This window comes from Amblyomma mixtum, chromosome 9, assembly GCF_055824585.1.
Source record: "Amblyomma mixtum isolate Tamu chromosome 9, ASM5582458v1, whole genome shotgun sequence".
Lineage (NCBI taxonomy): Eukaryota > Metazoa > Arthropoda > Arachnida > Ixodida > Ixodidae > Amblyomma > Amblyomma mixtum.
In genome coordinates this window covers 111,291,068-111,303,634 of record NC_143020.1, presented here as the reverse complement: position 1 = coordinate 111,303,634, position 12,567 = coordinate 111,291,068, and the positions used below count along the sequence as shown (strand labels likewise).

The following is a 12,567-nucleotide window of genomic DNA, read 5'->3' as shown; positions in this document are numbered from 1 at the left end:
TCATTAGGAGGAGGTTGCTCAATGCTAAAATAAAAGGCATTAAAAGAGATAAAAGAACAAATACCTTTTAAAAGTTTACAGATCTTACTAGGAAAAAAAAATAATCAATGCTCAATCAATATAATTGCGAAAACGCTAAATTTGTGTTTAAACAGTGGTAAACGTAATACACGTAAGTGGTTAATGTAGTTGTACTTTGTCGTCTTCCATCCATTCATGAGAAGCAAATTTGACTTTTTCTGTAAGCACCTTCAACTTTAATGCATTGCGGTTGTTGCAAGGTGTTGTGCCAAGCGCCATAGCATACAGTTGCCTGTCAATGTTTACTAAACAATGTAGTTTGAACGGTATGAATGCGGAACTCATTGCGTGATGCGTTCAAGCGCAGCCCCCGCATAACATTACCATTCCGGATTCGGGCGTGCTATTTGGAGACACGCCAAGTATGCCATGTGCTGAAATAAAGCAAGCATAAAAAACTTGCAACGCTCGGACTGTCCGTGAGCGATCTCAAGGACGTCTTCTCTAGTAGTGCGTTTAGTTTAGTTCCAGTGCTCTCCGCAAGGCTACAGCGGTGCCGCTTCTGTCGCTTGCGTCGTGTGGAAAACGAAACCAACGAAGTGCTAAGCTTGCGAACGCGGAGTCAAAAGGACGCGAAACCGGCGAACTTTGGGAACTGCAAGCTCCAAACGTCCTTTGTGTCAAGGTTTGACGCTTGCGTAACGGCTATAATCGTCGACCGCTGTCTCGCTTCGTGAAGAAAATGACCTAAACACAGCGTGGCCTGGCGTTCGCGGCGGACTAGAGGGCACCAACGTCCGAGGTTGGTGGAAACGACACTTACCGCGCCGAGCTTGCAAAATCAGTAGTGAGAGAAGGAAGTAATATTCCTCCTCCGCATCGCTGATCTCATTCAAACAGGTGCCGATAAAGGAACAGCGGTTCGCCTCTCTCTCCGAATTTCGGGAGAGAGTGAGAAAAAGATTGCTTGGGAGAGAGGGAAGTGGAGCGTGCTCGACGGCCCGTCCATGAAGCAATTCAGTTCCCCCGGTTCCCCCGCCGGCAGAGGCATGTCGCTCCTAATCGTGTTGAGCGGTCTCGGCGCGGCCGTGGCGGCCGCACTGTTTTACCGGTACCTGAACAAGCGGTACCGGCAGCCCATACTGCTTGAGGACCCCGACACCAAGTACCCGGTCAAGCTGATCGAGAAACAAGAAATCAGCCACGACACCCGTCGCTTTCGCTTTGAGCTGCCTTCGTCCGAGCACGTCCTGGGGTTGCCCACCGGCCAGCACATTTATCTGGTCGCCACCGTCAACGGCCAAGTCGTACCGCGCCCTTACACGCCCGTCACGAGCGACAAAGACCACGGCTACTTCGACCTGGTCGTCAAGGTCTATTTCCGCAACGTGCACCCCAAGTTTCCCGAAGGCGGCAAAATGTCGCAGCACCTGGAGAGCATGAACATTGGCGACACCATCCAGGTGCGCGGCCCATCGGGATTGATCCGCTACGAAGGCAAGAGCAAATTTGCCATCAAGCCGGACAAGAAGTCCCCGCCGCAAGCCTATCTTGCATCGCAGATCGGCATGATCGCCGGAGGAACGGGAATCACACCGATGCTTCAGGTGAGCTCTCAACAGTTCGACGTGAGCGATATGAAAATTCGTGACATGCGCCACGTTCTCGAACATCGCCTGAGCGGAGACTGCAGAAAGCAGCTCGATAACTCGGGTGCATTGATAGAAGTACTGCTGTAAGGTCATCTGAGGGCAAAACGAACGCCGAAATGGGCTCCGTTTTATCGAGTGCCGCTTGATTTGCCGAGTTTCGCGAAGTGTGCACGGCGAGCGAGGTGTAGCGTGCGTTGACCGCGCCGACTATCCTGTCGGATGTTGTGACGTATTTCGCAGTCCTTGAGTTTTTTACTTCCTTTACCAGTCTACCGTGCCGTCGAAGCTCTGTTTTTTCTTCCTCTGTGCTTGCCGCCGAGTCGGAGCACGCGGGAAGTCGCGGATTTTTTGACTGCGACGTAGGTGAACGCGGTCGTTTCAACGTACCAAACAGCAGGAAATACAGATGCGCACCTGGGGCTCATTTGATGTAATCAAGGATATGAATACCTTGTAGAACCTATGCTGTTTAAAATAATTTGACGCGATTCTTTGTCTTGGCACTATTTTTCGGGCAATAGCATGTTACGTATATTGTTCTATTTGGTGGAATTAAGAAGTGACAGAGACAACGTGAAAGTAGGAATTTGAACTGAAATAACCAACTCTGAACAAGTTTAATGCACATAAAGAACATGAGGAGGGGCTGTTATGAAGGGCTGGCATGTTGTAATGAAACGCTATCTATATATATCCCCGAACAAATTTCCGATTTGCTCAGCTGCATGTTGCCTTGTGTGCAATGTTTCGGTTTAAGAGCTTAACTTCCTTTTGTTGTCGGCAAAGTTAGCAGTCTGTTAGCATTGAGGACCTTATTGAGCATCACTGTTGTGATTAGTTCACCCATTTCCTTTCAGTCGTTGCAGTTCCGAATAGGAAAAGGCTAAAAGACTTGCTTTGCTTGAATGTTTGAACAGGCTCGCTCATCAACAGAGAATCTTGGATTTGCCATTTATCGTGCAAGCTCTCAATCATCGCCAGTTTCAGTTTGTGCTTATGCTGTACGCATACAAAATTTGACGGGTCTGTAGTTTGCGTTGCTGGGAACGAAAAAGTCACTTGCAGTACGTATTCGGCGGAGTAGTGGTTGTCAGTGTTAGTTCGAGTGCTTTTAGCTGCTCATTGGTTTTTGAACCGTAGGGTTAGTATGGGTTCATGGTATTAGTGGTATATAATGTTTAATATCGTAGTAAAAGTAATGGAAGGGATCATAGCTGGTGTTGTTGTACGTTAATTTACTTTGTGAGGAAAATATTGTTATACATGGTGTTGCATGTGGTCGCAGCATTTGTTGCTTCATTTGGCGTGCTATGAGAGGTGGCTGTTGAAAGAAAAGCACAGGCTTTTGTTGCAATTCTGCTGCACTAATTGAAAAGGTGAACACCCCGATGCGCACATAATGAACTGATTCAACTTGAATTTCCAGTCGTGCTGTTAGAAAGACTTTGAAGTGCACGTAGACAGGCCTAGTGCAGTAGGAATCGGGTGTTTCCGCTCTGTGCTGCTTGTTCTGATACTCAACAGCTGGCCTCGTGTGCAGGCCTTCCTGTTGACTTCAGGCTGTCAACTTCGTTTCCGTTGCTACAGGTGGTTCGTGTATGCTTTGGCATGCTACTTCTTTCTTTTTGACACGATAGCGTTAAAGTAGTAGTAGTAGTGGTTTTATTAAATGAAAGGAAGGAAAAGATTTCTGCTAGCCCCGGCATCTGCCATCGCTATGGGAAGCACCTGAGCTGGGGCAGCGGAAATAAAAGGATAGCAGGCAAGGTGTAGAAATGAAAGAGGTGAGGGGACACTTAGAAAGGATAGGGGGAGAGGTACACTATAAAGATGTCTATTTACATGTTCACATATCAGCATATGTACAGATCATACGCACGTGGTGGTCTAAGTTAAGCACATGCGCACAACACGATGCACAGTACAGCTGGAGTGGGGTGTCCAAACGTTAAAGGCCCTGTTATGGAGAAAATCTGGCATCAGCGTTGGAAGCAAAAAATCACGAGTATGCCGGAAATTGGTCTCCAGAGAGCAACCTAGGAGGCAGATGGGCTACTTAGGTCACATGACCTTGTTCATCACAACCTGCCCAGCGGATAGTGAGCAAACTGCCCACTGTGGCAGGTGGCAGTTAAATCAATGATTGGTCGCTCGGGAAGAGCAACCTGGGCCGCACAAGGCCCACCGCTGGGAGCACCTGCCATCGCAGGGCAGTGGCGCATCGCTTAACCTCTGTGCCAGGAGGGGTGTGGGACTCCCAGGGATATGCGAATTAAAACGAAAAAAAAAGAAGAAAATTTGTTGTCAGGAACAAGAGGCGGTCCAATGAATGGCAAAAGATGGGCGTGAAGCGAGTAAATAAAGTTAAGTGTTCTGCAGAAGTTCTGATGACTTGCCGCTTTCTGAGAGTAATATTTCTTGGGTGTCTTAGACGTAGTGGAACATACTACACTCTGATAAGGCTGTAGCATGTAGGGACTTGAAATGTTCGATATATGGCTGAACTGTCCATTTACTCTGGAGGACTTGAGATGTGTGCTCATAGCTGTGGCATTTTTCATTGTCTCCTAGCTTTAGGCTATCATGTATTGTTCCCTGGTGCTGGAAGCACAGTTTGGCCTTGTGGAAGGGGCATTGTATTGTTAATACCTTGCTGTGGGGCTCTGCGTGATATCTTTGGAGTGCCAGGCATTGGGTATTGGATAAGTGGTTGTTCGGCCGGTCATTTAAGTGGAATTTTGAGTTTGAAAAGGTTTTGAGCAGGCCTTGAACATACCCAAGCTGCACAGGTAATTGGCCTAATATTGGAAACATATTGGCTAAGGCCAGTTAGGCTAGGTTAGGTTGGGCCAGTGTTGGGTTGATTACCTGTGCTGCTGGGGTATTTTTGACTGCCTGAGCTTACTTGACTAATCCTTCTTTGGCATTGTTTTTGCCATGATTTTGTTCATTGGCAGACAAGGAAGCTCTTAGAATCTTTTAGCAAGGGGGATGTTGGCATGAAACTAATGAGTGCGGTGGAAAGCGTGCATCTTGCAGTGATGGCCAGAAAATTCGTGTTCACTTTTTCATTATGGTGAAAATATGTATTCAGTGAACTGAAATTCCTGACACTGATTGACATTGGACTATTGAGCTCTCTTATAACAGTAAACACTGATGAACAGTTTGTTCTAAAACCCACTATAAGCCTGCCTCAGATCTTGTACTACTGCTCTGAAGCATGCAATTAGACCGTCAGTTCCCTAATAGGCTAGTTGGCATACATGCTGCTTTTTGAAGAAACAGAGTTTAACTGTAGGGAAAGTTAAAAACAGAAGTGCCATAATACAGTGCTGATGAATAGACTTGAATGTCCTTTTAAGGCAAAAGCCATTAATGCCTCATTGTTGTCAACAGAAGGTTGTCAGCAGAAGTGTCACGCTTTTTCTAGTCAGACCAGAAAAAAAATCTTAGTGCACGATGGGATCCGAACCTATATCCTTCCGTTCCTCAGCCGAGCGTGCTAATGGCTACACTACGAGGCTGGAGAGTGTTTGCAGACAGGCGTTGAATTAGACGGATGCCTCCCAAATGCAAAGGCTTTCGCCTCACCGCACTTTAGGTCAACAAAGTGCCCCCCTGAATTTCTGTTATTCCTTAACTTGTGCATACAGCCATATACGTATATGTGCTGTCATAATTATTATGAGCCAATAAACAGATGGTGAATTTAGTACAAACATCAAGTCATGCGGAACTTGAGCTTAAATATCTCGTACGAATTTTATCCTTCAAAGGGGACAGAAGAAACATTAGCAAAAACAAACTAGAAAAAGCAAAACTTGAGGTAATGACAGCCACCACACAGGATTGCACGTGTGTAATCTTGAAACATTTTGTTTTGCATTTCTTGAGCTTGTCTTTATGTCCTGGTTTTATATTTTAGCAGATTTTTTTTCCCACACATATCTGTTTTTATCTAGCTGTAATTTGATAAAAATGTTGGTGTTTGTTGTTGGAACTGGCTGCTGGTCTGCCTACGTAATATGTGCGTAGTGAACAATAGAAAGGAAAATAAATGTAGGTAATGATGAAACATTACCACAATCTTGAACGGAAGAAATTCACTTGGTGCACCAATTTTGGAAATTGCCATCTTCACGAAGCTGTCAGTGCTTTAACGTTTGTCGACGTTCTAAGATTGGACGTTCTAAGGTTGGGAGACATTTTAAGACATTCCAAGACGTTTTAAGACATTTCTTTTCCCTCCTGCAGATCATCCGGCAGGTGTTCAGCGACCCGCAGGACAAGAGTTGCTGCTCGCTCATCTTCGCCAACCAGACGGAGGACGACATCCTGCTCCGACCGGAGCTGGAAGAAGTGCTGAAGCAGTACCCTGACCGCTTCCGCCTGTACCTGACGGTCGACCGGCCCAAGGACGGCTGGACACAGGGCGTTGGCTTCATCAGCGCCGACATGATTGAGCACAACCTGCCTCCGCCGTCCGACGACTCCATCGTCCTCATGTGCGGGCCACCGCCCATGATCAACTTCGCCTGCAAGCCCAACCTTGAGAAGCTTGGCTACAGCCCCAAGCGGTGCTTTGCCTACTAGACTCTGTGCTTCTGTACTATTACCAACTTGCCGGGTCCATCGTTGGTTTTGGTTCTCTCTACCTTGCTTGGTGAGTGCGGGTTGGCGGTCATGGTGGCTGACGCTTGGCGAGAACCGGTTATTTGCAGCGACACTTATGTGGCCCGAGTTTTTCGTCACACGAGTGAGGTAGCTACACTCTAGTGACTCGCACAAACTAAATTACTGCCTGTTGTACATTTGTGTGTCCTGCAGAAGCCTTGAAGATGGACCGGACCGGCTTAGGCTTACGCACTACATTAGAGCTTACAGATACATTAAATTCGTTCAGACTACGTGCTTTCCACTTGGAGCAAGCTGTCATGAATGTCGAAACTAATCCAGATTGCCTTGTAACTGTCGAGACCAATTAGTCCTTCTCTTTTGTAGAAGGGCTTCTTTAAAACTGTGGTGTATGCGGAGCTAGTTTGACACATGTTTCTCGCTTAGGCCCATGCTCATTTGTTCCGAGAATTAAGGATGTAAATGAGCTTTATCCGATACAGTTTGTGTGGCACGCAACACAGTAATCTCTCTCCTGGGTACTATCCTCAAGATCTTTAGTGTGTACTCTCATCACATACTTTGTTTACTTGCATAATGAGTGCAATTTTATTTTCCCGTAAATTTTATTAAAATCTGGGGTGTGTATCCTATATGCCGGATAATATATGAGTGAAATTTATTTTTGGCTAAGAAAATGATGGGTGCATTCATTATGCAAGTAAATTTGGTACTTTATCTGGTAAGAACAGGTGTGACAGGTTTCTGTTGAGGATTTCGCAGTGCCACCGGAAAGCAGTGTGTGCCTTGCTGGTGGCTGCATACACTGCTTATATATTTCTTTGTGATCTGAATAATAAATGATTTTGTTAAAACATCAGAACACTACTTGTATGATTCCCAGGTATTCTGTACCTTTACAGCTTCAGTGCCCTCCTCACTTTGGGTTTATGACTTGTATCTAACACGCTCTGCGATGCAGTTACATCACAGGTAGAACTCGTTAGCATTTTGATTACAGACTCTGGTAGTGTGACATCTGCTGTGATAGCTTCAGGGACGTCTGTGAAAAAGCGTTACTATCAGTAATCAATTTCAAGCACCAAAGTCGAAGGGAAAGCTCAGTATTTGATGACGTATGTTTCTCAAATATTTTCAGATATATTCCTCTTTGGCCTTGCATCTGGCATTATCATTACAGTAATGAAGTAGTAGTTTTTGCATTGTTTTGCTTTATTCAATATTTCTGGTTCTGCATTCTCATTGGCATGGTTGCCAACTTTGTTGCACTGAATAAATTTGCTTTATTGTCAAGCGGCCAAGAGAAGGAAGCATCTTGAGTGTGTTTTGCCATGCGTAAATAATTATATTTCTTTTATCAATGGGCATGCTAGTAGAAAGCTAGTGCTTAAATATTTTTTTTATCACTGGTGTTTGTATGTTCTTCATTTTGGCAAAAGCAAGGCTTGGGTGTTGCTTGGCAAGGACTCGGAAACAGTCCGTAGTACATTTCACATCATTATCTGTTGATCAAAACACAACTACAGTGTCCAAGTCGTGTGATACCTTTCCACTGTTGATTTCTCAATTCAGTTTTTTAAAAAAAAAGTGGTGTGCTGTAAGCTTGTTCTGTGTGCTCCTATAATGTAAATGTGCATTTCATACCTACAGAGTTCTCCGACTACCTATGCATAAAGAATGTAAATTGCCTACCTTGTTTTTCGTTTGGCTGTTAGTCTTGTAATTTCTGTCTGTACAATGTAGTCGTACTTGCTGTACGTGCATTTAGGTGCACTGCGGAAACCACATAAACTTTTAATGCGCACAGGAATGTAGTGTTTATTAGTACAAGAAAAGCTAATGTTTTGTGTAACGTTCAATGCATGTTAATATTCCTACACCTGCAGATTTGCCGAAGTTTCTCTTGTCAATATGAGTAGGTAACATAAACGGACACATACAGCCAGACATGTACGTTACTGTTGTTGCGCACAAAAAGACAGTATTGGTTACAGAGAACGTTCATGTGCACCAAAACATTCACTTGTCATTGTGTTTCAAATGCATGTCAGTTTGTTGATGTTGATGCGCTTGCATGTTGACATGTTGATATAAAACAGTGTTTCGTGTACCATCTGTCGTACACTCTCCAAACATTTTCCTTTCACGTCAAGGTGATAATTTTAATCCGTGATTTTGCCTGGAAAAGTCCATCTGTTCAGGCATCTCTTTACTGCTACATGCACTTTATTCTTGCAGATGTGATCAAGGTGTGATCAAAGATTTGTCTCATTGTTACCTGTTAATTGGTTTTGGTTACGACATTGCATTAAGTTTCAAGTCTGCAGCATTTAAGTTTTTGTATTCTCATAATCAGAGTCATTCTGTACAGCAACTTAATTACACAGAAGGAAGACTTTACTTCTGCTTTGAAGCAGTCATGCTCAGTTTGTTCGTGTTTATTGCTCTTTGTATGCCGTGCTTGAAAATGTAGTCATAGCTTGTTAAGTTTCATTTTGAGTGTTCCGAGTGCTTGTGGAGATTTCCACATGGGTGTAAAGTTTTCCTGTTGGATTTGTTTGTTGTTACGTAGACATGCATGTTCCTGAAACAGTGCATTGTCATTAGGTTGAGAAGACAGTTTGTACAGAGACAAATATTTTTGTGAAATGTTTGTTGACTTGTTGAGCACTAGCTGACTGTAGTTTCCTAACCACCGCTGTACTCATTGCTAGTTAGTGCGATGTTAACTTATTTTGGGGATGCAAAAGTGCTGTATAGGGTGACACATGGGGTGACTGTGTGGTATACCTTCTTGTGTGTCAACACAGGTGTCCTGCATTATGTTTAATAAAGTTTGCTTCATTCATTTGTAAGCTTGTCTCTCCTTTTTTGTACAGAAGTTAAACAAGATAAGCGTTGTTTTTTCCTGTCCAGGTGCTGGGTGTCTGCAAAAAAGTAACTAGAAAACAGGTAATGAGGAATTACATTACTATATGAGATGTTACTCTAATGCAAAGCTCTAATGGTTGATTTATGTGCACATTTGGTGTCCCTTGTGTTAAACTCGCTGATAAAACGTCTGGTTTAGAGTCAGATATGCAATCAAATCTATTAGTGCCAAAAAAGTTGCTCAGAACAGGCCAGAAGAATTCATAACTTAGTTCTTGTCGTGAAACAATTACCTTGTGCACAAAAAAAGTTGCTCAGAACAGGCCAGAAGAATTCATAACTTAGTTCTTGTCGTGAAACAATTACCTTGTGCACTTTATCTCAGTGCAGTGAGTTATCAGTGTTGGGCCAATAAGAGGGTTGGATATCAATATATGGTTTGTATAGGGAGTTTTGCTAATGGTGTGATCAAAAAGCTCTGGCGAGTATAGAAGGTCATCTCTGCTAGATAACCGCTTTAACAGCAGTTCTGCTTAACAAGTAGTTGTGTCTGATCTCTGCTGTGGTTGCTATTGAAGTTAATGTACTTACTGACAGCATAATCTCTCAAGAGAATTTTATTGGACCCCATGGTTACACAATAAGGGACCACAGCCCCTCAAAAAATACAAGAGTACAGTTCGCGACTAGTGACGCTCGATTACGGAAAAGCGATCACTCAAGACATGACAGCGACTCCTGTCGCCCTGCAAACAAAAGTCATTCACTGCACGTAATAATCTGCCGTAGCTCTTCATGTGTGTATGCGAGTCAACTTGTGCAAGTGTAAAATATACAAATGTTTGATGATGAAAGGTGCAGCACTTGTTACACTTTCAGGGGACACCTGAACCCAGCTGTCATGGAGTCCTTGAAGGGTAGATGGTAAAGAAGTACTTCAGAGGGTAGATGGCAGGTAGAAGTATTAACTGGGATGATGATTATACTGTGCTAGCTTCTCAGCGAAGACATAATGTGCTCAAAAAAGATTGGCAACATCGCTACCCACTCTTATGTTGTACACGCACAAAAAAATGAAAGAATAGCCCACCTGATTCAGATATCGAAATGCACCATAACCCCAGCGAAAGTTGAACTGCGTCCAGATAATAATTTGACATTTTGACATCTTATGTCATCGTAAAATGTACAAAAACATGAGCAAGAAACTGTTAGGCCAATAGTTGAAGCTCGTGTAGGTCCACAGATATACATATGCGTATGTGCAGCAGAGACCAAAACACAACTGAACAATGCTGTAGTGATGACAAAATCAATTAGAACGACAGAAAACATACATTACTGCAGGAATAATACAGTTTGATTACAAAACAGTAGGAATGTCGAGGCAGTGCAACATACTTGACTGGCCTTTGAAAGGTAGAACTTTTTTATGGAGAACACAAAGTTACTGGCAGTCTTTACTTCTATTGCTAAGGTGTTCCATATTTTTGTGCCATGATACTTAATCAGCCATTGGCTGTATTTGTTTCTGGTAACTGGTCGTATTAAAATTTACGTTAGCGGCATTTCTAGTGTTACGAGTAGAAATCGCAAACATACTGAAAGAATAACTGTTACGTATTATGTTATTGACTAAAAAGGTAACTTTTATTTCGGAGGATAACATGAAAGCAAATATTTTCAACCTGAAAAATAAAAGACTGCTTTATTGTAATGAACCTGAAGACGTGATTTCATATCGCTCTATTTTGCTGTGGAGCAGTTTGGTCCAAAGAGGTTCTCATTGTATAAGACCATGCTGCGCAGATATACAATGATTGAAAGATAGAGAGGTAAATAATTCCTAATATGGAAAGACCAAAGCGTGACCTTGCCTTTAGGAGACCATAGCATGCTGACGCTGGCTAATGTATGGCGTAACGTCCAAATGTATTTAATGGTGTTGTGTACTTCTAGAGTACTACCATTAAGATATATTTGCAGAGATGCACTGTTCACATCAATGTATCTAAAATGAAAGCATGTAGTTAGTCGTTGCCTTGTTTAGAGTAAGTTTATTTGCTGCAAACCAGGATGAAATGCGAAGTACTATTAATAGTGCACATCATACTTGTTGTGACTTACCTGTGGAAACAAGTACAGTACATATGGCCGTATACGTGATTGCTTTGGCAAAAGTAACAACTGCGGGGAAATCATTTGCATAAGAAAAATAAAATAGGTCCTAGAATGGATTCAGTGATTTCTCCACACACCCTTTAGAGGAGGATGTACACCCCCCCCCCCCCCCCCTTGTTTTTTTTGAAGGCACCCCCTTAACTCGCAACGTTTTGTTTTGTACATGACGGGGAGTTTTGTTTAAAGAAGGTCATATGCACGCGAAGGGACACGACGTCCATAGTTGTTGTTGTGCCTTGTGCTGTACATTTACAATGTTGAATCAACTACAGCCCATCAACTCGCTGTTGTGGAGAAGGAAACCATGAGTTCCACACTAACTTCCGCATGTTATAACAGTTTTTCATGTTTGTGTTATGCGAGTGGTGTTGAACACCTGGATTTATTTATAAAGTTTATTGCTAGCAGTCTGAAGTGCCGCATAGCTTCTCGACACACTTTAGGCAGTCCTTGCATTATTTAGTTTTTTTTTTTTTCATAAATACTTTAGTCCTTAAACTGAAGTGATTTTTCGCAATCATTGTCATCATTGTTGCAGTCATAAGAGCTATCCCTACATGACAAATCAACAACACAAATAAAAAATTAAATGACTATGTTACCGCTTCTCCTTTCCCCTCAAACCGCCGCCCCTACCCCTCCCTTACAGAAATTTAGACACCCCCCCCCCCTAATTTCTCTCCCTGGGGAAACCCCTGAGGCATACTGGTTATAAAAAAGATATGAAGAAGTAAAGTTGTTCATTGTAACATACTACTGTCGGTTGTTTAGGCAGTTAGAAAACAAGTCCTGAGTATACTAGCTCCAGGAGTATAGAGCTAATAACGGCAATCATAAGGAGAAAATTGTCAATCTTTGTAGCAAGGGCCTAAAAATTAAAAAGTCCACCCTACAGGTGGGCAGTACCCTCGGCGGGATTCGAACCCGCAATCCCCGGTTTAGGAGACCGATGCCTTATCCGTTAGGCCACGAGGGCGGGGCGGCGATGCCTGTGCCAAAGGGACACCCAGTAAATATTTGCTGACATGTTATTTTAAAGGTGATTAAAGTTTATTGTTTTTCAGTTTTTTCCAAAGCAAGCGCTGAACACGCAGAGCCATTAAGGATCTGCCGAATACGGCAGAGTGTGCACTATTGCGCTTACTGTGGACCTGGTGAGGGTGACTAACACCAAGTTGAGCATTCTGAGGTTATTAGTGGCGCA

General features: G+C 43.3%; 1 protein-coding gene and 1 non-coding gene across 3 annotated transcripts; one reads left to right on the top strand and one right to left on the bottom strand.

Moving 5' to 3' along the window:
* The first annotated feature begins 592 nt into the window (after positions 1–592).
* On the top strand, positions 593–9,166 carry LOC149330723 (NADH-cytochrome b5 reductase 3). 2 transcript variants are annotated; one of them, XM_089561380.1, is made up of 3 exons: positions 593–823; positions 922–1,628; positions 5,931–9,166. In XM_089561380.1, the coding sequence occupies exons 2-3, from the start codon at positions 1,029–1,031 to the stop codon at positions 6,267–6,269; spliced, it is 939 nt and encodes a 312-aa protein (XP_089417506.1). In that variant the 5' UTR covers positions 593–823; positions 922–1,028; the 3' UTR covers positions 6,270–9,166. The 2 variants fall into 2 exon arrangements, with proteins under 2 accessions (XP_089417506.1, XP_089417505.1); XM_089561379.1 differs by having other exon boundaries at positions 593–1,628.
* A 3,100-nt stretch (positions 9,167–12,266) lies between these two features.
* Positions 12,267–12,339, bottom strand: TRNAR-CCU (transfer RNA arginine (anticodon CCU)). Its single transcript has one exon. It is a non-coding gene; the product is annotated as a tRNA-Arg (tRNA).
* Between the last annotated feature and the right edge of the window lie 228 nt (positions 12,340–12,567).

Coding starts and splice junctions, on each gene's coding strand:
- LOC149330723 (XM_089561380.1), top strand. CDS start 1,029: ATGAAGCAATTCAGTTCCCCCGGTTCCCCCGCCGGCAGAGGCATGTCG. Junction 1,629..5,930: donor GAATCACACCGATGCTTCAG/GTGAGCTCTCAA, acceptor TCCCTCCTGCAG/ATCATCCGGCAGGTGTTCAG.